Source organism: Schistocerca piceifrons, chromosome 6 (genome assembly GCF_021461385.2).
Source record: "Schistocerca piceifrons isolate TAMUIC-IGC-003096 chromosome 6, iqSchPice1.1, whole genome shotgun sequence".
Lineage (NCBI taxonomy): Eukaryota > Metazoa > Arthropoda > Insecta > Orthoptera > Acrididae > Schistocerca > Schistocerca piceifrons.
In genome coordinates, this window is record NC_060143.1 from 361,881,109 (window position 1) to 361,908,170 (window position 27,062).

Consider the following 27,062-nt stretch of genomic DNA (forward strand, 5'->3'; position numbering starts at 1 on the left):
ACACATCATTATTAAAATTATCTGACTATAAAAGTTTCGAAAGTTTCAAGAAGTGTAAGATATACAAAAGGAGAAACTTTTTTTCTTACCCTGATTTTCTCTTCTTGTTGGCTCCAAGTCTTATTGTGTCTAGGGGCACATTCTTGAGGCTGTAACTTTTATAACATTGTGGGTTGTTGTTGAACTGAATAACTGATGAAGATTTGCCTGTTGCTATGAATATCTCTTTATTTTATCCCATTCCTTTAAATCACACAGACGTTACAGTTTTCACTTCCATCACACCCCAAATTACAATATTGGTGACACAATCAAAAAGACATCTGATTTCATCAGAGGTGTGACTACAACTACTAACATTCTGCGGCACTCGCAATATTCCAAAGAGTTCACAAAGAAAAGAGTTTACAAATTTTCTTGACAAAAGAAGAATCTTCACTAAGATATAACATTATTTTATATTAAGTTCAGAAATAAATTTAATAATTCACGTTAAATTGTGCAATTAATAATATAAATTTTAAATATGCCAGAGTTTTCATAATTTCAAATATTTTTAAAAGTTTGAATAATTTTAACTGTACGCACAGAGTACTAACAAATTAATTTCTTTGTACATATCTTTGGCTGAACCATAACCCATCGTATACAAAATCATATGAAGTTCATTCATTTAGACAGCTGACATAAATATTCTCCTATACAAGAATCGGTAATATACATGGTATCGCTTATTTCTATAAAAAAGGTAATGTTAGAGGAGTATGACCCATTACAATATCCCCCCCTCACAAAATTTGGAAACAGAATGTTTATAATTTTTTGTGACAGACTGTAAGGTTTGCCAGACGGTGTAATAAATGATTCTCAGGATAGCAGGTAGATGTATATAAGTATCTGATACATAATATATTACAGAGAACACAAGAATAATATCTACTATACAAATCATAATCTATACATATATCAGGATATGGCATTCAGATTTTCAGATTTGTGAAACATACTGTCACAAGAAAATACTACAAATCAAAACTGCAACATTAAACGACTAAAATATAGAAATAATTATAGAGACAATGTAAATTACTAGAATTTATAAATTTTAAATTCAGATCTATACAATGAAACATTCAAAATCTTCAAAAGAGAAGAGAAAAAATTTCAAAGCCTAAGTATACAACGAGTGAGCCGACTCGAAAAACTTAAAATGATGTGTACAGACCAGAAGAATATACTCAATCATGAGTAGGAATCAATCAGCTATATAAACCAGAGTATTCAAGGATATGTTGAATCATGAAAGAACAAACTAATGGAAAATATTATTGCGTGGGTTTACGATATGGGGACTGACCCATGAATCCAAACCACACCGGATACAAACCAGCAAAAAAGATTCAACACAGCAAAATGAATAAAGTTCTTAATCATATCAATAAGTCCAATTATATGCAAAGAATAACTGTAAAAAGCATCTAGCCTCAATCAAAGGTTGCACGATCTCCTTGGTTACACACACATTCACGATGACCAGGGATACCCAAAACAGAGCTAAGCATGAGTCTGTCGGCAATTCAAGCTCCAATCAGATACAATATTGCAATATTCAGGATAAATTCAGGTAAACATAGTCATAAATTAGCTTTGAATGATGACACAATCCAGTAGCTTTGGAACCAAATCAGAGTAGTGTGAAAGCCGACATGTATATATTTTGTTATATTGTCCATACTAGTAAATGTTTTCCTCACTATTTACTAAATGTCTGTACAAATAACCGACATGCATAAAGACCTGAAAGATTTGTTCACAATTTATTAGAAAAATAAGAAAATTCACAAATATCAGTTACAACACAGATCCAGTTGACAGATGCTCGAGTACATTACCCAGCACCCAAGATCTCTTGCAAGTTGACAGGTCCAGCAGGGTACATTCATACAGCAGTGTGGTGAGTGGATCCATCCACATGTCTCAGCTTCTTCCTAGAGTTATCATCACATGCTCCAATGGATAGGTAGCTTCCTGTCTAGCAATCACATCAAATCCTGAAATATTGTTTTGTGTACTAAATACGCTGTTCAGTACCTTCTTCACATCACATCAGATATGTTCTTAGAAACTTTCCTTTAAAGTCAATTATATGGGATTTATGTTAGGTGCAATTAAAAAGTGTCCACATATGAAACATTAATAATCAGAGTTAAATACAAGAAAAAAGAAATGAACTAACAAGGTGATACATGCAGACATGCTCAGATGCTATTCTTAATTTTTGCGGCACAAGTTATGAATATTGTACCATTTCAAAATTGCAAAAAGGTCTACACATTTAGCCTCATGGCATATATGCATCCAATTCTAAAGCACAGATCTATTACAGAACATAATTATATAGTGTATCATAGATTTTAACTCAATCAATACATAAGATAGAACTTTAAAAATCACGTCATCTTACATACTAAATTTGAGACAAAAAAACACAATTATCTAGTCTGTATGTGTGGATGGATATGTGCGTGTGTGCGAGTGTATACCCTGTCCTTTTTTTCCCCCTAAGGTAAGTCTTTCCGCTCCCAGGATTGGAATGACTCCTTACCCTCTCCCTTAAAACCCACTTCCTTTCGTCTTCCCCTCTCCTTCCCTCTTTCCTGATGAGGCAACAGTTTGTTGCGAAAGCTTGAATTTTGTGTGTATGTTTGTGTTTGTTTGTGTGTCTATCGACCTGCCAGCACTTTCGTTCAGTAAGTCACCTCATCTTTGTTTTTTATATACAATTATCTAGTCTTATGCATGTGCAGATAGATTTAAACTCAGTCAATGGATAGGATAGAACTCTTAGAAACTACGTCGTCTTACATACTACATTCTTGGCAAACAAAACACAATTACATAGTCTTAAAAATCTACAAACATAGTGAATATTTTCTTTGAGGACTTGGTATCATTATGCATTCATGTTCATATGTCTTGTCCTCTATACTAAACGTTAACAATACCTGAGGGTTTACATACTTCCCTTGCTTACCACTAGCTCCTTGTGTCTTTAAAAGTGCAGTGGAATTTCCACAAAATTCTTACTATACTGGATCTCATCTCTAAATTGTTCAGATATGTCACAAATTGGACTACTTATATCAAACAAACAGTTCCCTTCCCACTGAACAATCTTAATCTTAATGTAAGGACATCCAAAATCTGAATCATCTCCACTATTAGACATTTCATGTAAAAGATCATTTTCAATTTCATCAGATGCTACATCCCCACTGTTTTTGCAGGGTTTAATCAACTTGATTGGTATCATTCCATTACTTTGGTTACACATATTGCCAGGTAAAAATTGAATACACTGAATGGATTCCATAGCACAACTAGCATCACTTATTGCAGGAGGAACACAAAATATATTACTGTCCCTCCTACTTATATCTTCTTCCACTTTATTCCACCAATTTGGATACAAATTTTGCCTAACCACAGCTAATGTATTCCAGAATGCACATTTATTTATGTTATCATCAATTTTGTCCCAAATAAATTTCAAAATGTTTTCACCTTTATTCTCTAGGCTTACAGATAACTCGCCTTTACTGTTTAGATCATTACTCTGCATGATATTAATGAAAAACTGCTTCAACTAGACTGGTATTCCGTAACTTTCACTTACATCATCACATACATCACTTACATTACCTGTATCCCCAAATAACTCTGAAACTTGGTTATTTTTAAACTGTACAAAAATCTGATACTCATCATCATCATCTTCATATTCTTCCAAAATTACTTCATCACCTACATCATTACCACAAGTCTCATCACCATCAAAGTCACACACCTCACCTACATTTATTTGCAATAACTTACCAGTCTCAGACTTACCAACCTCAGTCCATTCCACAGCTCTCATTCACATCTACATCAAAAATACCACCTAATTCAGATCTAATACAGTCATCACCTGTTTTGCAAACATCAATAACACTTTTTTCTGACCAAGAGAGGAAATCAGTAGTACACATTACATTAAAATTCCCACTACTCTCACATGCAGGTTTGTTATTAGTATCTACATTATTGCAATTCAACATAGTATTTCAAAACTTTTGATCAAAACATAAATGAGAAATCTGATATTCCTTCTGTTCAACTTCAGATACCTGTGCCACAGTATTAATACTGTTGTTATTGTCTAATTGTAAGTTTAAATTGGGGGTCCTGTACTTGTTGTGTTTCCTCGCCACAAAACTGTGGACCTTCATTGAGGTGGACCCGCCATTTCCTGAATAGTTACCTCTATAAGTTTTAAACATGGCTGCTTAGACAGCGACTATTCACAAATTAAAGTTAAAGTAATTACAGACTCCTGCTGCTACCTGTGGCGTTCTATGTGTGAGCAACCCTTAGTGGCTCACCTTCCATGTATTCTTTTTCAAATTTTTGTGATTAAAGCTTTATCACTTGATATTTATCTTATACTTGACATGTAAGTGCTGTTTCTTTCTTGTACTGTTAGTCAGTACTTACACTTTTATATAAAAAAATTTCCTTAATTTTGTACTTATGTTATAGGCCAATTTGAATATTTAATTTCTGATGAATGTACTCTTAAAAGTGTTGTCAAAACCAGGTCAAAAGACTTAAATTTTGTGAATGATGGCTATAATTGCTTTAACTTTAGTTACCTCTATGATTGTTTTTTCCTATTAAATTGACCATGGTTATCCCCATTGTTCCTATTCTGATGATGTTCAAAATTTCTGTTTCTATTACCATTTTGACCCTCGTAGAAATTAACATTATCTCTGTTTCTGTAGTTTATTACCATTGTGATCTCTATCATTACGATTGTTTTGGTACATGCTTCTTTCTACTGCCCATATCCAGCCAGTCAACATATCGTAAAAATTGATCAAGGCAATTGTCAGGTCCATATACTAAATCCCACTGCAACCTTTCTGGTAATCTCTTTTTTTTAGAGCATCAATCAAAGTCATTTTGTCAAATGGTTTGCCAAGATGAGTTAATTTCTTAAGTTGATTCTTACAAAATTCTTTCAGTGTCCTGTTCCTATTCCTATAATTTGGACTATTCAGAAATTCTCCCTTGTTCAGCTTCTGACCAACATGTATTTAAAAACCTTTTACAAAACTTTGATATGTTTCCCACTGACTTAAATTTAGATTTACCCATGACAGAGCTTGCCTTCAAGACATCTTTTAAAAAATTTAATTTCTTGGTTATCACTCATGCCTGACACTAAACTATCTCAACAGTGGTGTAGAAAATCCACTAGATGTAAATTATCAGATGGAAAACTTTTCATTCGAATGTTGGACCATGTAAGGTAATGGGGGATAATATGGCCATACAGCAGCTTTGCTGACAATGGAAATGTCAGCTATGGAAAAATGGATGGGATGTGAAAAGCACAAAGACAAGTCAATATATTTTATAGACTCATCTCTCACTGATAAATAGTAAACAGCTTTCAGCAGTTTCAGATGGTTTAAATTACTTGCTTACATAATTTCATATAATTATTGTACATAACTTTGCACTTAAGTAAATAATGTAGGGTATGCTTGTAATTGAGTCCTTGGATTATTGAAATAGAAGTCATATGAAAACGAGCTCTTCCAAGTAGTTTGTAATTTAAATTTAAAACGCAGCAGCAGAAATAATATGTTGGGCTGGTGTACTTCGATCAAAACATTTCATAGTAGAATTAAGTTATAAAGATGTTTAGAACAACCACAAAATAAGTCATTATTTATTATGAAGACACCTTTCAGTTTTGATCTTTGTAGTGCCAGACAAGTGATTGTCTGTCTCATATGTCATGCAAAGACGTTATTAAATGAAGGGAGAGGGTAAAACTGTGCAAAACATGGAGTTATTCCTAATTATGTAAATCTGATAGCATGTCATAAAATTAGCTCTGATTTTAATTTTCTGTGCTTAAGAATAAAATTATGTATTAAATGCAGAGTGAAAATAGTGTAATGCAAAATGGACATGAAAATAATTGTTTTGTGTTTTGATGAATGTTCGTAGTTCCGATGCATATAAAAATTATGTGGTGATGAATGTGTGTAAAATTATATAATGTATTTAGGTTTAAGTATTTAAATCTTATAAAAATTGTAAACGAATTGTGGCCATGTTTAGGAATTATTTTGATTAATGTAGTGTCACATGACCCGACTCAGCACTGGGAATATGAGTGAGAAAATGGGGTCTTTGTCCATTGTCCATTGTGGTGGTAAGTTTGGAGCGGCCAAGTGCCGTGAGTGTAAGCGTGGATGCCAGTGTGTGCGAATAAACTCTGAAGGAGCAACATGAAAGTGTGTAGGTGTGAGACAATAAACCATGTGTACGAATTGCAGCGAATATTATTTATCCAGATCGGATTTATTTGTGAACTTTAATATGCATGGTCACAAAGCTAGAAGTGTTTTTTATTTAAATAAATAACTTTCAATCTGAACTTGTATAGTGTACCTCATTTTGCGCAAGGTTGTGGTATAGACTATTGTATATTCAATTCACTGTTGTTCAAAGACTAGCCAATATATGAGTTAGTATTAGGGGCGCAAATTCAACCGTTCACTACCAAACCCCCTTTGCAGATGAGCCATGTGAAAAATAGGTAGTGAATGAGCCCGAGTACAGTTGCAACCACGCAATGTCATTATTTAAATACAGATTTTTGTGAATTCAATTTTCCTGAACTACTGAAATTTCTCGGTCCAAAACATCTACATTAGTTAGCATACTGTTTTCTACATTTAAATGTTTTTGCTCTAAATTCCTAAAGTTGTGTTCCATTCTTTCAGCTACAGCTTTCTGTCCAACTCTGACTTCACCAACAATCTTCGTTCGTTGTGCAGATTGGGCCATGAACTCATTTTCCAAAACAGTAATTCATACTTTAATCCATCTGACAATCCATTTTTTAGCTATGAAACCTGACTGCTTTGTTGGTTTACTTGATATTGTACCCTGGATATTTTGTCATTGTTTTCAGTTTTCAGTTCATTTAATTGTCCTTGAAGTGAAGTAAGTCTTTTAGTTAACTGATCATTAACTGTACAAAATTTGCAATGCTATGTTTTTATTTCTGTCAATTAATCATTAACTGCACAAAATTTACTATTGTTGTCCATATTCATTTCCCCTAATTTTACTAAAATCAGCTGCAAAATATTGGCTTTCACTGTTTCTTTGCTGACTACACTTTCACTTGGTTCAAGTATGTCTAGACTATGTCCTACAGATTTCACTTCATCACAATTATGTGATGTTCGCCTGCTTTATTTCCTCATTTATTGTCCTTGGTGCTGATGTACTATTTCGCTATACTGACTGAAAAATGGGGGGGAGGGAATGGGGGGGGGGGTGGAAAGTTCAACACTGACTACTTTAAATGATGTAGCCGACAGGTGCTCATTTGTGTTTCATAGTTCTTTACTTTCACTATTCACAACCCCCCAATATACACTGTTAATATGGCCAGTGCACTATTGTTTACTTTCAATAAGCCTCATTAATAGTTTGCAGGCAGACATCAACATACTGCCACAGTAGTTTACTGTTGAACATCTATGAGCAGTAAAATTGTAACCACACATTTTACAGTCTTTCAAATACATTGAACAGACGATGTCATTGTCTTAACACATGGCCTATTGGTGTTATTTCACGGTTAGGTTGATTGCATTATTTTTTTTCTAACCAAAACAAGGTTTCTTGTCTGAAACTCGGCTGCAGATTGACTGTCTCAGGACCAAAAATCCGACGCTTACATATCATCACAATAATAGACATTGAAACTACACATTGTTCGATGTTTAATTTACAGAAATTACAATTAAAACTTTACTCATTAAATTAACTGAATACATTGAAAAATTGCGTCTTTTTAACAGTTTCTTCTACTACAAGAGTTAGGCCGAATTATTTATTTAAATGATGAAATTAGCAGATATAGTTACACAAACAATACTTTTGATAAAAATGGTAATTACTTTGGAATTAATTAAGGGCTGACTTTGATAACATTTCAAATAGAGCCAAATAGATCCTTTAAGAATACTATTAGTTGTTCCTTCAAATGTTTTATTATTATTATAGAACTTATATTTGTTTATAAATCAACAATATAATTTAAGTTACAGAACAATTACTGATATCACCCTATAACAAAAGATTCTTTAAAACTGAGGGTCAACCTTTCTCTTTTACAAAATGCAGATTATACTCGTGTATGTTAATGGTAATTAGTTAAAAGTGAAAAACTGAATTTTAAGGAGGCAGATGGCAAAACAAGAGAGGAAGTAAAAATATCCCAGCGTGTTTCGTCACAACAACCCTTGTCTCTATTCGTTTTCTTAGGAGTCCTACTAAAAAAAAATTAATTTCACAAATAGTTTGTATTTCCTTTTCTGATGTCCTTCATCATAGTTGTAAAGTCCTCTTCCAATTGATCTGCTCCGTCATTGTTGGTATTATCTCATCACCGTTGATACGACTTTGTTCGGCACTTCTAGGGTCTTCTTTTGTCGAGTGATTAGTGCTTCTGAATGTATATAAAAACTGGAAATGATACAAATTACTGTCCTTTCTCCTTCTGCAACGCACAAGACTTCATTATCAATAAACAGATCCCGGCTGATTCCCCACCTGTTATCTTACCGTCCTACACATCACTATTAAAATTCTCTGTCTGTAAGAGTTTTGAAAGCTTTTTGACTTATCTTGATTTTCTCTTCCTGTTGTGGGCTCCAAGTCTTTTTATGTCTAGGGGTACATTCTTGAGGCTGTAACTTTTGTAATGTTGCAGTGTCTTGTTGAACTGAAACCTGATGAAGATTTCCCTGTTGCTATGAATATCTTTTTATTTTATACCATTCTTTTAAATCACATTTACTCTACAATTTTCGCCTCTATCACACCACAAATTACAATATTGAAGACACAATCAAAAACACGTCTGATTTGATCAGCATACCCACAACTACCAACATTTTGCATTACTCCAACATTCCAAAGTATTTACAAAGAAAATAGTTTACAAATTTTCTTGACAGAAAAAGAATCTTCACTAAGATATAACGTTATTTTATAAATGAGTCCAGAAATAAATTTAATAATTTGCGTTAAATTGTGCAATTAATAATATGAATTTTAAATATGCCAGAGATTTCATAATTTCAAATATTTTTAAAAGAAGAATAATTTTAACTGCACACACATAGTACTAACAAATTAATTTCTTCGTACATATTTTTGCATGAAATATAACACGTCATATACAAAATCATATTAAGTTCATTCATTTAGACAGCTGATATAATGTTCTCCTATGCAAGATTCGATAGTATACTTGGTATCTGTTATTTCTATAAAAAAAAAGGTAATGTTAGAGGAGGGTGACCAATTACAATATTAAAACTCATTTTTGGAGTACACCTATTAATAGAACTTACAATCATAGATGATAACAAACTGTAACTGTAAAACAGGGATAGGCATTATTTAAATAAGTTTCTGTCTAGTTGATCATTCAGATGTGAGAAATACATATGTGCATAAATTATTCACAGATAAAGAAATCATCAAATACAAATGGTCATTTGTTATGGTGTTGTTCATAATTTTAATTAAGTAATATGTAGAGTACCGTCACAATTTCTTTATTTCCTTCTTTTAGTATTAGTAATTTAATACTTCAAGAATCACATTATATTGGTACAGTATTTGTCAACTTAATACAAGAAAAACAGAAGTTATATTTACAGACATGTTTAATTAGGAGAGGACTGGACAAGTGGTCAGCTGTGGTATTGTGGAAGGAGCCATCTCGGCATTTGCCTGAAGTGATTTACAAAGCCCACAGAAAACCTAACTCAGAATGATGTGACATAGCATGAGCCTTCTTCTTCCTGAAGTCAGTGTGTCTTAACAACTGTCTGTCTCTTAATCTGATGATTGCAAATAGAACTGAGATCTTTGAAAGTGTCCACATTGATACTGGTAGAGGTGACCATGAGACAGTGCCAGTAATCATTATTACTAATGTGTAAAGGCCAACAAAAATGAGTGAAAATTTACAGATTCAATAAACTTGAAAAAAGTCGGAGGTGTCATAGCTGAAGGAGGAATTTGAAGTTTTGATGGGAGCATGTAGGTGAACTGTGCCTGAACTTTAGAAGAACATTGCTGTGAGCTGTGCTGCATTGAGTGTGTAATAGCTGTTAGGATTGTTTGCTGGTGTGCTGTGAGTCACCAGTTCAGATGTGAAGTTTTTCGCAATTTATTATGTTTTTAATGTTTGTATATTATGGAATATTTGAGGTTTTGTGTAAATATTAGCACTCTCCATGGGCAGCAGTTCTTTTGTCTCTGTAAGTTGGTATCTGTAATAAACATGCTTTCAGTACTAAGTGTTGTTCTTCATTGGTGGCCCTGCTTTCAGATTTGGTCTTGACTGTGGTTACAAAGTGACTTTGTTTGGTGGAGATTCTGGAGTTTTCAGGACATCTACATCACTGTGGCTCCAATTAGACATAATAAAAGTTGTCACCTCTATGAGCAGCAACTGGAATAAAAGCAGTACATCATTTTCGAGGTCATCATATTCCAGAGATCAGTGGATTCCAGTACAGGAATCACATCACACTTCACTCTGTGTTTCCAAGAGATGCTGGTCCAGCAACTGATGAAATAGCTGAAAGGATCTGATCAGGTCACCAAATATGTCAGGTGGGATAACTTGGCAAATGTGTACCTTTACTTGGATGGCACAGCCCAGCAGTGGTTAAAGAACAAGGAAGAGAGTTTGATAGCTTGGACAAAATCCACACTGGACTGAAGAAAATGTTTGGTAACAATTAGCAACAAGTCTACTTAGTGGAAGAAGTGAACGCCTTAGGGAAGAACACAGATTTGTGAATGCCCTACAGAAGAACACACATTTGCAGGATGGAGGACAACATGCTGGTATGCTTCGACTGGGGATACCCTGGACATGTTGTATGCTACTGCAGAAAAAAGAAAAAGAAGATGAGTGTTTGACGACTATTATGCTGCAATGTGTCAACTATCACAATAATTCCATTCAAGCCAGGCAACTCCAGATAATTTATAGTCAACCTGTGGACAAAATTCATTGCTTTACGCTGGATGAGGTCATGACTGTTAAGGGAGTGGCGACTGGGTGGGGGTAAGGAGAAGGCTGGGGGTAAGGTAAGGAGGAGAGGCTGGGGTGGGGGGTGGTGGACAGTGAAGAGCTGCAAGTTAGATGGAGGGGCTGGGGAGAGTTGAGGAGGGGGATTAGGGGGGGTGGGGGGGGGATGGAAAAGGAGAGAAATAAAAAAGAAAGACTGGGGTGTGATGGTGGAATGACAGCTGTGCAGGGCTACAATGGGGACAGGAAAGGGGCTAGATGGATGAGGACAATGACTAAAAAAGCTCGAGGCTAGGAGTGTTACAGGAATGTAGGATGTGTTGCAGGGAAAGTTCCTCCTGCGCAGTTCAGAAAAGCTGGTGTTGGTTGAAAGAATCCATATGGCCCAGGCTGTGAAGCAGTCATTGACTGTGAACAATATCGTGTTTGGCAGCTTGTTCAGCTACAGGGTGATCCACTTGTTTCTTGGCCACAGTTTGACAGTTGTCATTCATGCGGACAGACAGCTTGTTGGTTGTCGTGCCTACATAGAATGCAGCACAGTGGTTGCAGCTTAGCGTGTAGATTACATGACTGGCTTCACAGGTAGCCCTGTGTTTGATGGTGTAGATGATGTTAGTGACCAGACTGGAGTAGGTGGTGGTGGTGGTGGGAGGATGCATGGGACAAGTCTTGCATCTACGTCTATTACAGGGCTATGAGCCATGAGGTAAGGGATTGGGAGTAGGGGCTGTGTAAAGATGGACGAGTATATTGTGTATGTTCGGTGGATGGCAGAATACCACTGAGGGAGGGTTGGGAAGGATAGTGGGCTTGACATTTCTTAATTCAGGGCACAACGAGAGGTAATCATAGCTCTGGCGGAGAATGTAATTCAGTTTCTCCAGTCCTGGGGGTAGTGAGTTACGAGGGGAAAGCTCCTCGCAGCCTGTGCCATATGGATTCTTCCCACAAACACCAGCTTTTCTGAATTCCCTGCAACACATCCTACATTCCCGTAACACTTCTGGCCTCAACCTGCGTTAGCCACTGTCCACACCCATCCAGCCCCTTTCCTGTTCCCATTCCATCCCTACACAGCTGTCAATCCACCATCACAACCAGTCTTTTTACTTCTCTTCTTTTCTGCTACCCCCCCCCCCCCCCCCCCCACCTCTCCCCCGCCATCATCTAACGTGCAGCACTTTACTGTCTGCCACCCCCACCATACTATCCCTACCAATTTCCACCCCAGCCTCCTCTTTACCACCACCCAGTCGTCACTCCCATCATGCACCAGTGCTGCTGCTTGCAGTGTACTTTCAGTTGCCTGAGATTGCAGTTGTGTGTGTGAGTTGAATTTGAATAAATGACTGTGTTTATTGTGATTGTGTAAGTTTTCTGGGTTTAGTGATTTATTGTACTTTTGTAGAATTTTCCATTGAACCCTAAAACCTTTTGCTGCCAAAATGAAGATAATTTTTATTTGTTATAGATTTCTTGTGTATTTCATGTCTTCCTTAACTGGAACTCTTTATCTCTATTAATAAAATTATTTCCAATTGAATATCAGTTGCCAGCTTAAGAACACAGTTCTTGTAATAGCATCCAGCAACAGTTATTTACATGGCATCAATTTTTGTTCTATATCTGTTGTAATTAAGTAGTATTTAGCCACAATGGAATTTTGGCTATTGTAGCCTCATGTGGCAGTGTTCTATACACAGTGAATCATTGTATTAATAGGAAAAAGAGCTCTTCCTTTCAAAAGATATAAAACATATTTTTAAGTTGGATCTTTACTGAACCAGAATAACACTTTTGGAAATGTCTGATAATAGCAGTGTTTGTTTATTTAATTTGGTTGGTCTTGTGAACTCTCGCACAGATGTAGAACAAGTCAATGGAAAAGTCAGTGGAGATAAACACTACTTACATATAGTAAAATTCACATAGTTCACCACAGATTATTATTGTGGTCAAGTTTGACCATATGTACAAATGATTATGTTAATTTATTTTATCTTACATACACTTGAAACAATTTATCACAAACATACATGATTGCTATAATACTGAGTGGTTATAATTAAAGTGCAGCTACTCGTGGAGGCCCAATGTGGGCTGTAATTATCGTAGGGCAACAAAACTTGATAGATATGCTAATGCATTACAGAAGATTGATTTCTGCTGGGAAAAAAAGGAATTAGTTCCAGTTGTAGCCACCAGGTGCTGATCTGGCATTGTACACTGTTTTTATGATGGTATGACATCCATGTTATCATCTGACAAGCTATAATGTGAGATGGCTATTGAGAAGAAAGACTGTGCACTGTTTATGAAACTGTTTTATGTAAACAGCAGCAATTACAGTGCTGCAGTGAGAGAGTATCACTGACTGAAGTCCGCAGATCGTGGTCATGCGGTAGCGTTCTCGCTTCCCACGCCCGGATTCCCGGGTTCGATTCCCGGCGGGGTCAGGGATTTTCTCTGCCTCGTGATGACTGGGTGTTGTGTGATGTCCTTAGGTTAGTTAGGTTTAAGTAGTTCTAAGTTCTAGGGGACTGATGACCATAGATGTTAAGTCCCATAGTGCTCAGAGCCATTTGAACCATTTGAACCACTGACTGAAAGGTCTGAGGACAAGCTCAAGGTTATTAAATGGTTTAAAGAAGATGATAATGAAATTTGAAAACACAGATAAGCTTGGTGTGGTGCTTAAACAAGGTTGCTGTTGCTGTAAATGACCATGCATGTAAAGCACATGCCCCAGATAGTGTTAGTGCTTGTGCAGAATCATGAGAATTGTCCACCCCATGGTCAACGGTACAGAAAGTTTTGTGATCTATTTTAGGCAATAGTACCTGGGAGATCCAGACAGTGCAGCAACTGAAACTTTGTCATCCTCAACAATGTTCTGGATTTGCTCTTCAGTTTCTGGCATGGATCGCAGTTGATGACATGTAGCTGGGCAATATTCTGTGGAGTGACGAGGCATGTTTTACACTACAGGGTACAGTGAATACACAGAACTGCCAAATTTAGAGTACCTGTCATGCATGATGAGTCATTGCACTCACCATATGTGATGGGTGGTGTGGATTCACAAGCGCCTTTATTCTTGGTCCAGTCTTCTTTGAAGAGAATAGACCCAGAGTGCCTGTCATATGTACTATGATGTCTGCATATTTGATAATATATCTCCTTGTACAGCATGTCATTCCTGCTTTGGAAGAGTGCAACTATGTGTAAAGTCCCTGTTTTCATGCATGATGTTGCTGAATCAGTGAAAATACACATAACACAATTTTCCGTGAACGTGTTATCTCCAGAGGTTTTCCAGGTGCATGGCATGCAAGATAGCCTGATCTGAATCCATGTGACTTTTGGCTCTGGGGATATATAAAAGAACATGTTACCAAGGACATATTCACTCTCTATCTGATCTGAAAGCCAGTATACAGGAACATGTTGCCCAGAATCCATTGGAACTGCTGTGAGAAACTGTTGATCATGTCCTTTTATGGATTTAGCATCTCATCAACATTGGTGCTAATATTGAACACCTCAGCAGCAGTTAATAATAAAATCAACTTTATGCCTTTCTCACTTGTTTAACCTTTTCTGCCCCTGTTCCATTCCTAATCCATTATATAAGGAAACATTTATATATATCTTTCTTGCATACACAGTGCCAAATTTGCACCTGGTGGCCAAAATTGAAGCTAACTTTATCCAACATAAATTGATTCTGCAGTAACACATTAGAATATCTACCAAGTTTCACAGCTGTAAGATAAATACAGCCCACAGTAGACCTCTGTGAGTAGCTCTACTCTAATTACAACCACCTGGTATGTTTGTTAATTTTACATTATAAAATTCAATTTCATTTGCTGAGGAATTCCTTTACAGAGTAGAAAAAGTGATCCATCAGAAATGACTTTAGCTTTTTCTTTATCAGCATAATTTTATTAGGACGATGATTATGTAATTGTATTCCACTATGAAGGACACTTTTCTGATGGATCAGTGTTGTGATATGGGAGACATGAATGTTACTGTAGTTTCTTGTTCCATGATTGTGCACAGAGCTGTTTTGCTGATATGCGTTGGAGGTTCTTAAGTATTCTCTTGCAAAGACTTTTGTTTCATATATATACAGGCATGGGAGGTTCAGTATCTATAGTATATGGAAAACAGGATCTCATTATGTTGCATATGGTTCTGATAAATCATTTTTTGTGTTTTCAATGTAATTCAAAGATAGGATGCATTCTCCAGAATATTATTCCACGTCTGATTGCCAATTGGAAATGTTTGTGATACGCTTGTACTACTGTTTCCCTTTTACAGCATGTGTTTAGTATCCGTAATGTACAACAGGTTAACTGTAAGAACTTGAATATCTGTTTTCCCTTTTGGATCACTCTTCAGATATATTGCTGTGAATTTCGCACCATCAACTTTTGTTAGATATTTTTAGTGTGGTCGTTTTATTGCTTTTGGTGGGACATATGAAAGTTCATAGCCACAACTTTTTAGCATTTATTATAAGCTTATCTTTTTAAACCAGTGTGCTAGCTCCATCTGTGATGTGCGTGCTAATGATTGAAGGTATTTTTGGTCTGATCTTGTAGTCAAAATGCTGGTGTCATCTGTAAGTAGTGTCTTCCCTTTGGCATAAACTGTGTCACTCAGATCAGTTTTGTACAGGATAAAGAAATTGGACATTATGTCGAATCTTGCAGCACACCATATTTAATTATAATTTTTGTAATGAGAATGTTGTTGTTCTTAAAACATTTTCAGTGATTTTATCTTTTTTAATAACAACGTTCTATTGCTGGTTAGTTAAGATATGATCTAATACACTCATATAATTCCCTTTCTTTGCAACTTATTTTGTAGAATAGTAAGATCTATAATGTAAAACACTTAGGATGGGTCCAAACATATTCCAGTTACCATTTTCTTTTTATCTATAGCTTTTAGTCTAGAATACAGGCATTCATAAGCTGTTGTGTTTGTCGATCTAAATTGTCTGAAGCTGTAGTGATGAGTCAAATCGTCATTATAAACTCTAGCAGCCTGTTTTAAGAGAACTTCTCAGATCTCATTGAGAAGCCACTAATCTGAGCTACAGGCCTGTATTTCTTAACGTTGTGTGTGTCATACTTCTTGTGTAAGGGGATGATCTTTCTGACCTTTAAAAGATTTGGAAACACACCTGTGGAAAAGGAGTGATTAATAATATGCTGCAGAGGTTCCCAATCCATTGCCCTGTTTGGTTTACAACACAATCTTCATTATCATCAAAACCACGTGAAAGTCTCTGTAATGGGCTCACTGCCAATACGAGCTCATCATACATCATCTGTTTTAGGAAAAGTAGACCCTCTGCGGATTTTGTAGTTTTCAGTGTGGAGCATGTTAAGAGTCTGAAACACATATCAGGTAAGATTAATTTTCTATTTTGGTAAAGCACTTGTTAAAAATATTAGCCACTAAGACGATATCAGATGCTTGTCTGTTTTCCAATTTCAGGTAATAATTTTTCCACTGTGTCTTTCTATGTGTTTCAGGCCTGATGATGATCCATGTAACCCATGTCCTTTTTTTCTCAGCTGTATTCATCATCAACCTTTTTCTGCATCTTTAATAACCTTGTGGTAGATGTTACTGACTCTTTGATATATTTTTTTTTTCATTTCTAATGATATAGAATTGTGTTTTTTATATGAATGCAGAAATCTTTTCTTTGCACTGGAGATTTTTATACCAGTTATAATCCAACTTTTGATTCCGGCTTATTTTATTTATGTTGCTTGATTGGAAAAAGTTATATGTAAATAATAATCACATTCCATAAAAGTTATGCACTTCATCCTCTGTTTCCAGCTTAATAAGTAGTTAAGGTCTGTTATATTACCATCACTTAGATCCCTGTGTTCTCTCAGTTTGATAGGTGGCTTTTTTCTTGAGCATATTTCCATAACTTTTAGTTATTTCTGAAGCATAATTTATCTTAATTAAGGTCCTGACTCTGTTTAACACATATGCTTCCTTTTTGTTCTGCTTTCTAATAAAAAGTCAGTCAGGTGATGAGGGTTGCTGTTTTCCATCTATCCACCTTATTGGACACTGCTGGGGGCTTTTTCTTCTGTATTCATTTGCAGTGGCAGGTTGAAACAGCCATTGCTGTATTCAGTATGCTAGCCTTAACCTTTCTATGTTTTTACACCCAAATGAAAGTTTTTGCCTTCCCAGTTAGGTGCATACTATATCTGGTAATGAGTTCTCACTCCACATCTCCTGGGTGGAGAAAATATGTATTCTGAAAGGCTTGACAGATTTTATGATTGAGTCACTTGGATTTCTCAGTGTCTTTGATCACACAGGTCACAGTTCATATCAGTGTAGAATTTCCACGATGGTTGTCACTTACATGTCCAGTAACATCAATATTTTACTTAAGCATTGGATGTTAAAAGAAGTCCCTAGTGGTGGTACTGCATGTTCACATTGCTTCAGGGACAGTGCTGATAGCTTCTGATACAAGCAACTTGTAAGTTATGTGACATATGCAGGGGCATTCTCTCTGGTCCAGTAACACTCAGCAGCAGCATCTGGTACCCAGCAGGACCTATGAAATATTATGTCATGTTGATTGTAGGATCAAGCAACAAACCTGACAAAAATGCCACTGACTGTAAAAGTAATTATGCTATAGACAATGTACATACATGAAAAAAATTCAACATGTACTGATATCTATCTTCCCATCAATGAATGTGAAATAAACTTCCAACTTTATACAAAATCACACTAAGTAGTCATGTATATGGGAAGTGGGACAGGAAGTGGAAATTGGTCTGTAAAATTAACATATTACAACTGTTTTGGTGTGATCATTATGTTTGTAAATAACAATTCTTTTCCAGTTCATCCACTGACAGAGAGTCCTTGGGAAGTGGAAGAAGCTATCCTAAACCTGGTCCTGCTGCTGCGAGTATTATGAACGGACCTGCTGACTTGTGTGCAGCAACTTTTCTTGATGTATCTGTCTTGCGTTGCTTGTTCATATCCCAATGGCAGGAAGAGGGTGTCTACTGGGCTTTGCAGTTCTACTATCACAGGTTAGTCACATAGAGACTGGTACTATATGTAGAGAGCAGCTTATTGCTTCTTTTACTTCACTATAATTTATTCTGAAGCTTCAGGACTGTGCAAGCTGAAACTAAATGTCAACAGAACCATAATGTTAATGCTGAAAAGAGAAGAGAATGAAAAACAAGAACTAATTATAATGCATGACTGTAAACTCTTAGAAAATAAATGAGCATTTTCGGCATGAGTACCCCCCAGTAATACTCTTTGTACTACACGAATCCATAAGTGAATTGATAATTGAGATACACAGAAAAACATAGTGAAGTGGTGATACCATGAAGAACTGTGGTGTAGCAACACAGAGAAATTCATGTCATGCCACTGTGCCCTACCGGATGTGTCTGCAATGGTTACTGTGCATAGAGATATTGAGTGTAATGGTTCTGACTGAATGTTTTGTGTGCATTTGACCAACAGTATTTGATTTGCAACGAACAAGGTGTTATGTGTGGCTAGATCATTGTCGCACTCATTCTTTGCTTTGTTGTAGGGAGTTGAGTGATGCCCATAGCATTATTTTATGACTTTGGAGAAAATGCCAAGTTGACCACATGCCGTAACTCAGCAACCTATGAGGGCTGTCCCAGAAATATCTGACCTGACAAATAGCTAGCAGTTGGTGTTTTAAACCAGTGACAGTGGTAGAAAGTACCAACCATAGAAAGCTTAAGTTTGAACATTGATGATGCTATGTTGTTTAGTACTGTATTTGGTTGGCAGCCATCTATAGTGAACACCATCAGAAAATTTGTGAACTTACATAAAACTAGTCATTGTTGTGTTATACAGTACTTTCATTTGAAAGGTCTTGGTCCAACTGAGTGAGATTCTACTGTGGGGGAGATCCCTCCTTTGTTTTCAACGATAAAATATCAGAAGGCAGAGTTTAAGCAGGGCTGTATGAGCTGTGAAGATGAATACCACAGTGGTTAACCATTGAGGTGACTATGCCAGAAATTGTGAAGAAATTCCACAAAATGTTACTGGATGATTGGCAACTAAAAGTGTGTAAGCTAGCAGACATCGTAGGCATTTCAGAAAGTGCTGTACTTAACATACAACTGAAAATTTGGACCTGAGAAATCCGCGTGCATGATGAGTGTACATTTACTCACAATGAAACAAGAACAGAAACATGAGGTTGTTTTGGTCAAGTGTTTGGCGATGTTTCGCTGCAGTAAAGCCGAGATTTTGTGTATTATTCAAGCCATGGATAAAACGTGGGTCCATCATTTCACGTATGAGATGAAGGAACAGTCAAGATAGTATATTAGAAGGGGATAACTGGCTCCAAAGAAAGCAAAGACCATTCAATCTGCAGGCGAGGCCATGGTGTCAGTTTTCTGGGATGCATGTGGCATAATTTTCATTGATTATCGTCAGAAATGAAAAACAATCATTGATAATTGTTATGCAAACTTATGGGAGTAATTGAGTGTTGAAATCAAGCAAAAATAGCCACATTTAGAGAAAAAGAAAGTGTTGTTTCATCATGTGAAATGTGCGTATGGCGTATTTGGCCAGGAGTCCCCTTCTGGTGAATTCTGCTGCCTGGTGCATGTCTTTTTATTTGACACCACTTCAGCAACTTATTCATTAATGATGTGGACAAAACACCCACACACCCAGTCCTGAGCAGAGTAAATCCCTGACCTGGCTGGGAATCAAACCCAGGGCACCATGATTGTGAGTCAGCAACACTAACGACAGCACCACAAGCTCCTGGCTCCTGATTGTATTTCATCATGACAGTGCACCAACTCACACATCCATTACTGCCATGGCCTAAATCAATGAGCTAAATTTCAAATTGCTTCCTCATGACCCTGTTTACTAGCTTTAGCCCCGTCTGATTGTTTGCTGTTTCAAAACTTGAAGCAGTGGCTTGGTAGTAAAGGATTTGCAGTTGATGGCTGTTTTGGGAATCGTGATGGTTCTCACTATAAATAGGGTATTGAGCCACAAAACATTGCTCAGCAAAATGTATCAAAAATGTATCAAGCTAAAAGGAGACTGTGGATAAATAAAAATGTGTTTCCCAAGATTTGTATGTTTTCTTTGTTAGGTCAGGTACTTCCAGGACAGCCTCCATGAAAGGACCAACCAACATAGAACTTGTCCTTTGGATCCCTCACAGAGTCCTCTGGGTGTTACTTTCCCCAACAGATTGTTTATTGCTGACTACCTGCAAGCCCCAGACACATTTCCCTCATACAAGGCACCACGAGGCTCAGCGAATGTGATTTCCTATTTATGAATGAGTTGTAGTTTGTTCTGGACTGTGGCACTCACTACCTGCTCATCTGGTATGCTTCCAGGACATGCTATGTGTGCCCATATTACACTAAAAAAGTGTTTCAAAGTTTCAATTCATTGCTTTGAAATAGTAAGAAAACCCTTAAACAAACAATGGAAAATCCAGGATAGAATGTAGTAATGGTATGGAAGGAATGTTGCCACTCACCAATAGTGGAGATGCTGAATTGCAGGTGGGCACAACAAAAAGACTGTCACAAATAAGTTTTTGGCCAGCAAGGCCATCGTCAAAAACAGGTGACACACACACACACACACACACACACACACACACACACACACACACAAACAAACAAACAAACACAACTTACACACATATGAATGCAGTTTCTGGCAACTGAAGCCACATTGTGAGCAGCAGCACCAGTACATGGCGGGAGTGACGACTGGGTGGCGTTGAGGAGGAGGCTGGAACAGGAGGTAAGTAGGGGTAGGGGGCAGTGAAGAGCTGTAGGGGAGTGCACAGGGGCAAGGTGGAGAGATGGTAGAGCAGCTATGTGCATTCGGGAGGTTAGACAGAGGGCAGGGAAGAGGAGGGGGGAGGGGGAGGGGGTAGTGGATAGCGGAAAAGTAGTGAAGTAAAAAGACTGGGTGCAATGGTTGGATGAGAGCTGTGTAGTGCTGGAATGGGAACAGTGAAAGGGCTGGACCGGTGAGGACACTGGCTTATGAAAGTTGAGGCCAGGAGGGTTGTGGGAACATAGGATATATTGCAGGGAAAGTTCACACCTGCGCAGTTCAGAAAAGCTGGTGTTGGTGGGAAGGTTCCACATGGCACAGCATGTGAAGCAGTTATTGAAATGAAGGATATCACATTAAGCAGCGTGCTGTGCAACAGAGGGGGACCACTTGTTTCTTGGCCACAGTTTGTCAATGGCCATTCATGTGGTCAGACAGCTTGTTGGTTGTCATGCCCACATAGAATGAAGCACAGTTAGTGCTGCTTAAATTGTAGATCACATGAGTGGTTTCACAGGTAGCTTTTTCTTTGATGGGATAGGTGATGTTTGTGACTGGACTGGAGATGGTGGTGGTGGGAGGATGTATGGGACAGGTCTTGCCTCTAGGTCTATTACAGGGCTATGAGCCATGAGGTAAGGAACTGGGAGCAAGGGCTGTGTAGGGATGGACAAGTGTTTTGTGTAGGTTCACTGGATGGCAGAATATCACTGTGGGAGGGATGCAAAGGATAGTGGGCAGGACGTTCCTTATTTCAGGGCACAACGAGATGTAGTCGAAATGCTGGCAGAGAATGTAATTCAGTTGCTCCAGTCTCAGGTGGTACTGTGTTACAAGGGGAACATTCCTCTGTGGCTGGACAGTGAGACTTTGGGAGGTGGTGGAAGACTGGAAAGGTAAGGCACAGGAGATTTGTTCTTACACAAGATTATGAGGATAGTTACAGGCTGTGAAGGCTTCAGTGAGGCCCTCGTTATATTTAGAGAGGCTGTCACTGCAGATGCATTAACCACAGGTGGCTAGGCTGCATGGAAGGGACTTCTTGGTATGGAACGGGTGGCAGCTGTTGAAGTGGAGGTGTTGCCGGTGGTTAGTAGGTTTGATATGGACAGAGGTACTGATGTGGCCATCTTTGAGGTGGAGGTCAAAATCTAGGAAAGTGGCTTGTTGGACTGAGTGGGATGAGGTGAAGGAAATGAGAGAGAAGCTGTTGACATTCTGGAGGAATGTGGATAGGGTGTCCTCCCCCTTGATCCAGATCACAAAAATGTCATCAGTGAATTTGAACCAGGTGAGAGATTTAGAATTCTGTGTTTTTGGAAGCATTCCTTCTACATGGTCCATGAATAGTTTGGCTTAGTATGATGCCATGCAGTACCTTCTCTCCATCCGCAAAATTCTCCTGCTATGCAATACCAAATTCCTCGAACCCATTACACACATTGAAACTCTTGCCCCCCAACAACTAGAGCAACATTCAAAACACCATCTCAAAAAACTCTCCACCCTGCTCACTTCTTACTCCCACCTTGGAGTACCACTGTCCACCATCTCTACAACAACCTCCAAACCTCCCTCATGTCCCCTCATAGCTGACAAACCTTGTATTGCAGTCCTACTACATTTACTCCACACTCCAAAATGGCCTCCCAGCATCACACAGAATCTAGAACCTAAACAGAACCAAAATACAGTAATGAACCTTTCCTTCAGAAGCCTTAGCCCCATAGAAATATCAGTCCTTTCCAAAGCCTCACCTTTCCTCCAAACCCCCCGCCCCCCTCCACCCCCCTTTCACCCTCCAATTCAATCATGATGGACTTGTTAAAGTTCTTTTCTCCACAACTGTGATTATGTTGAAAAATATTCAGTAACATATATAGTACCTGTACCAAACACTTTTGGATATTCATAATATGTTCTGAAAAAATTCTAAATTCTGAAAGAATGTATGATCGAAGTGCACCTAAATGCTTTTTTACTCTTTTCTGCACAAGACTGATATTTTTTGATACTTACATAAGACATGTTTGGAACTTATTTTACATGAAAAACCCACAGTTTAAATTAAGTCTCATTTGCACATAACAGAAAAAACTGGACGATTGAAAAGAAAAAATAAACTTTCTTATAAAAAATGATAAGATTAAGTTAAGATTTAAAGTAGTGAATTTGATGTTACCAGCAAGCCCTTCAGAAACAGATGACAGACACACACACACACACACACACACACACAAATGGTGTTGGTGGGAAGGATCCATATGGCACCAACCCTACCAATCAGATTAAACGTAAGACCAATGTTGAACCCTGCCTGACTCAGTTCACTCTTCCATCCAACTGCGATCCACCTCCATTGCCCCCTGATCATCCCCTATTAACTTCCCAGAATTTCTTAACCTCTGGTTTCACAGGTAGCCCTGCCTTTGATGATGTTTGTCACTGGACTGGAGTAGGTGGTGGTGGGAGGATGTATGGGACAGGTCTTGCATCTAGGTCATTGAAATGAAGGATGTCATGTTGGGCAGCATGTTCTGCAACAGGATGGTCCACGTGTTTCTTGGCCACATATTGTCGATAGCCATTCAGGTGGACAGACATCTTGTTTCATGTCATGCCCATATAGAATGCAGCACAGTTGTTGCACCTTAGCTTGTAGATCACATGACTAGGTCTACCACAGGGATATGAGCCATGAGGTAGGGGGTTTGGAGCAGGAGTTGTGTAGGGATGGATGAGTATATTGTGTAGGTTTGGTGGATGGCGGAATACCATTGTGGGAGGGGTGGGAAGGATCGTGGGCAGGACCATTACTCATTTTACGGCATGATGAGAGGTAGTCAAAATCCTGGCAGAGGATAATTACAGTCTGTGAAGGCTTCAGTAAGACCATCCTATGCCAAACTCTTCATGTACCATCTAGAGGAATCCTTCCGAAACACACAGAATTCTAAAATCCTTACCTGGTTCAGATACATTGATGACATTTTTGTGATCTGGATTGAGGGTGAGGAAACCCTATCCACATTCCTTCAGAACCTCAACAGCTTCTCTCCTATTTCCTTCACCTTGTCCCACTCAGTCCAACATGCCACCTTCCTAGATGTTGACCTCCACCTCAAAGATGGCTACATCAGTACCTCTGTCCATATGAGACATATTAACCACCAGCAATACCTCCACTTCAACAGCTGCCACCCATTTCATACCAAGAAGTCCCTTCCATGCAGCGTAGCCACCCTTAATCATTGCATTTGCAGTGATGAACGGTCCCTCTAGAAATATACCAAGGGTCTTACTGAAGCCTTCACAGACTGTAATTATCCTCCCAACCTTGTACAAAAACAAATCTCCCATGCCTTATCTATTCAGTCTTCCTCTACGTCTGAAGGTCTCACTGTCTGGACACAGAGGAGCATTCCCCTCGTAACTCAGTACCACCCAGGACTGGAGCAACTGAATTAGATTCTCTGCCAGGATTTTGACTACCTCTCATTGTGCCGTGAAATGAGTAATGGTCCTGCCCACGATCCTTCCCACGATCCTTCCCACCCCTCCCACAATGGTATTCCACCGTCCACCAAACCTACACAATATACTCGTCCATCCCTACACAACTCTTGCTCCCAACCCCCTACCTCATGACTCATGTCCCTGTGGTAGACCTAGATGCAAGACCTGTCCCATACATCCTCCCACCACCACCTACTCCAGTCCAGTGACAAACATCATCAAAGGCAGGGCTACCTGTGAAACCAGTAATTTGATCTACAAGCTAAGCTGCAACAACTGTGCTGCATTCTATATGGGCATGACAGGAAACAAGCTGTCTGTCCACCTGAATGGCTATCGACAATATGTGGCCAAGAAACAAGTGGACCATCCTGTTGCAGAACATGCTGCCAAACACGACATCCTTCATTTCAATGACGGCTTCACAGCCTGTGCCATACGGATCCTTCCCACCAACCTTGCTGGTCGAAAGCTTAATTGTGACAGTCTTTTTGTTGTGCCTATCTGCATCTCAGCATCTCCACTATATGATGAGTGGCAACTTTCTTCTGTAATATTATATGAAAAACCTTACATACATAAATTAATGCCAGTAATACCCATCCATAACAGTGAATAAATTTTACTGAAGTTGTTTCTTGATGCTCTTCCACAATTTTTATTTATTCATTAATTATTTCTCATCTTTGGAGGCCATCATCAGGTGACCTATGACAGTCACAACTACAGATAAAATAATATGAGTTCTCTCATCCTGAAGACAGTCTCTATCTGTCATCTCCCCGAGGAAAGAACTAATTCTTCTGAAATGTGGGATAGTCTGTGTACCTGTATATTTGTCAGTTACCAGTACTAAATATCTCTACTCTTGGAGGAAAATTCTGGTAAGCAATTCTGTTTCATAATTTTCTTGACTGGCTTTCCCGTTTGATAAGATTAAGTTAAGATTTAAAGTAGTGAATTTTATGTTACTTCTAAATTTCATAAAAAAAGAAACTGTTGCATTTTTTATAAGAAAGTTTATTTTTCTGTTTCAATCAGCCAGTTTTTTCTGTTACGTGCGAATGAGACTTAGTTTAAACCGTGGGCTTTTCATGTAAGATAAGTTCCAAACATGTCTTATGTAAGTATCAAAAAATATCAGTCTTGTGCAGAAAAGAGTAAAAAAGCATTTAGGTTCACTTCGATCATACATTCTTTCAGAATTTAGAATTTTTTTAGAACATATTATGAATATCCAAAAGTGTTTGGTACAGGTACTATATATGTTACTGAATATTTTTCAGCATAATCACAGTTGTGATTGTCCTATTTGTAAATCTGCAAAAAGCCCTGCCACATATTGGCTGAGACTTGTTGGCATGGTGCCTCGTTTCAGGAAGCCATAGTACTTCATGTCTGGGAACAACAGTCAAAAGCCATACTGCTGTAGTAACCCTACAATTCAAACAGAAAGTTGCACTCCTTACAGTCCTAATTTGTCATCAGGTACGGGAGTGATAGAAAAGTTGTGCACTGTTAACAACAAATGCCTGAATGGTCATCCAAATTATCTGTGTAAATGTCTCAACGAGTTCTTCAATAAAATAATAACACATTCCCACCAGAAGAGTAGAGTAATTTTTTCAAGACACCATGCACCGTATTAAATATATTACTGCTTTTTATTTTATTGTAAATTTTTAACCCCATATATTGTGGTGTTTAGGCATAGAGTTTTAAATGGTGAGCCAGGAGTTTAAAATTCTGTCTGTGCCGAGTGTTGTTGTTGTGGTCAAAACAGAGAGAGTGTAGTGTGTGCTGATTTTTTATATAATAACAGCATCATCTCATATATGTAAAGGGAGGGAATAAATAGTATTTGTAAAATGTTTAACAATGGTATACAAGATACATGTTGTTTGGCAACACACATATCTCTGTTTATTATTATTCTTAATATTATTATAATTTTTTTATTTATTGTATTTTTATTTTTATTATTTGTTTAATTTTTTAAGTACAAGGAGTCTTGTGACTTTTCCTATTTGAACTTGGGATCATTAGATGCTGTCAAGCGATTATCATGAAAAATTATGGTTATCATGCCAGGAGATTCATAAGTGGAGCTATATAAAATTATTTGTTACTAATCTTGCTAGATTGCTATTAATTCATTTTCTGCTCTTTCTTTTCTTATACTACCAGTAGATGTCTGAGTCTTTAAGGAGCTGAACTCCCATGTATAAAACAGCTTCAGATGTCCAATAACATTATAAATGAGCTAATCTGTTAAATATTTGACATTAAGCCTGTAAGCAAGAAAATGTTTAAAAAAGATTTGAAATTATGTGTAAAGTTTTTGGAAGTTGCTAATTGCTCTCGTTATGAAATGTTGGATGAAATAGTCTGGGTTTTTTGGACTCCATTTTAAGGAAAA

General features: G+C 37.7%; 1 protein-coding gene across 1 annotated transcript in view; it reads left to right on the forward strand.

Annotated features, from left to right (window-relative positions):
- LOC124803322 (protein unc-80 homolog) overlaps positions 1 to 27,062 on the forward strand; it is a 995,149-nt gene that overhangs the window by 317,954 nt on the left and 650,133 nt on the right. The window contains exon 13 of the mRNA XM_047264506.1: positions 18,124 to 18,318. Coding sequence (XP_047120462.1) covers positions 18,124 to 18,318 — 195 coding nt within the window. The remainder of the gene's footprint in view (positions 1 to 18,123; positions 18,319 to 27,062) is intronic.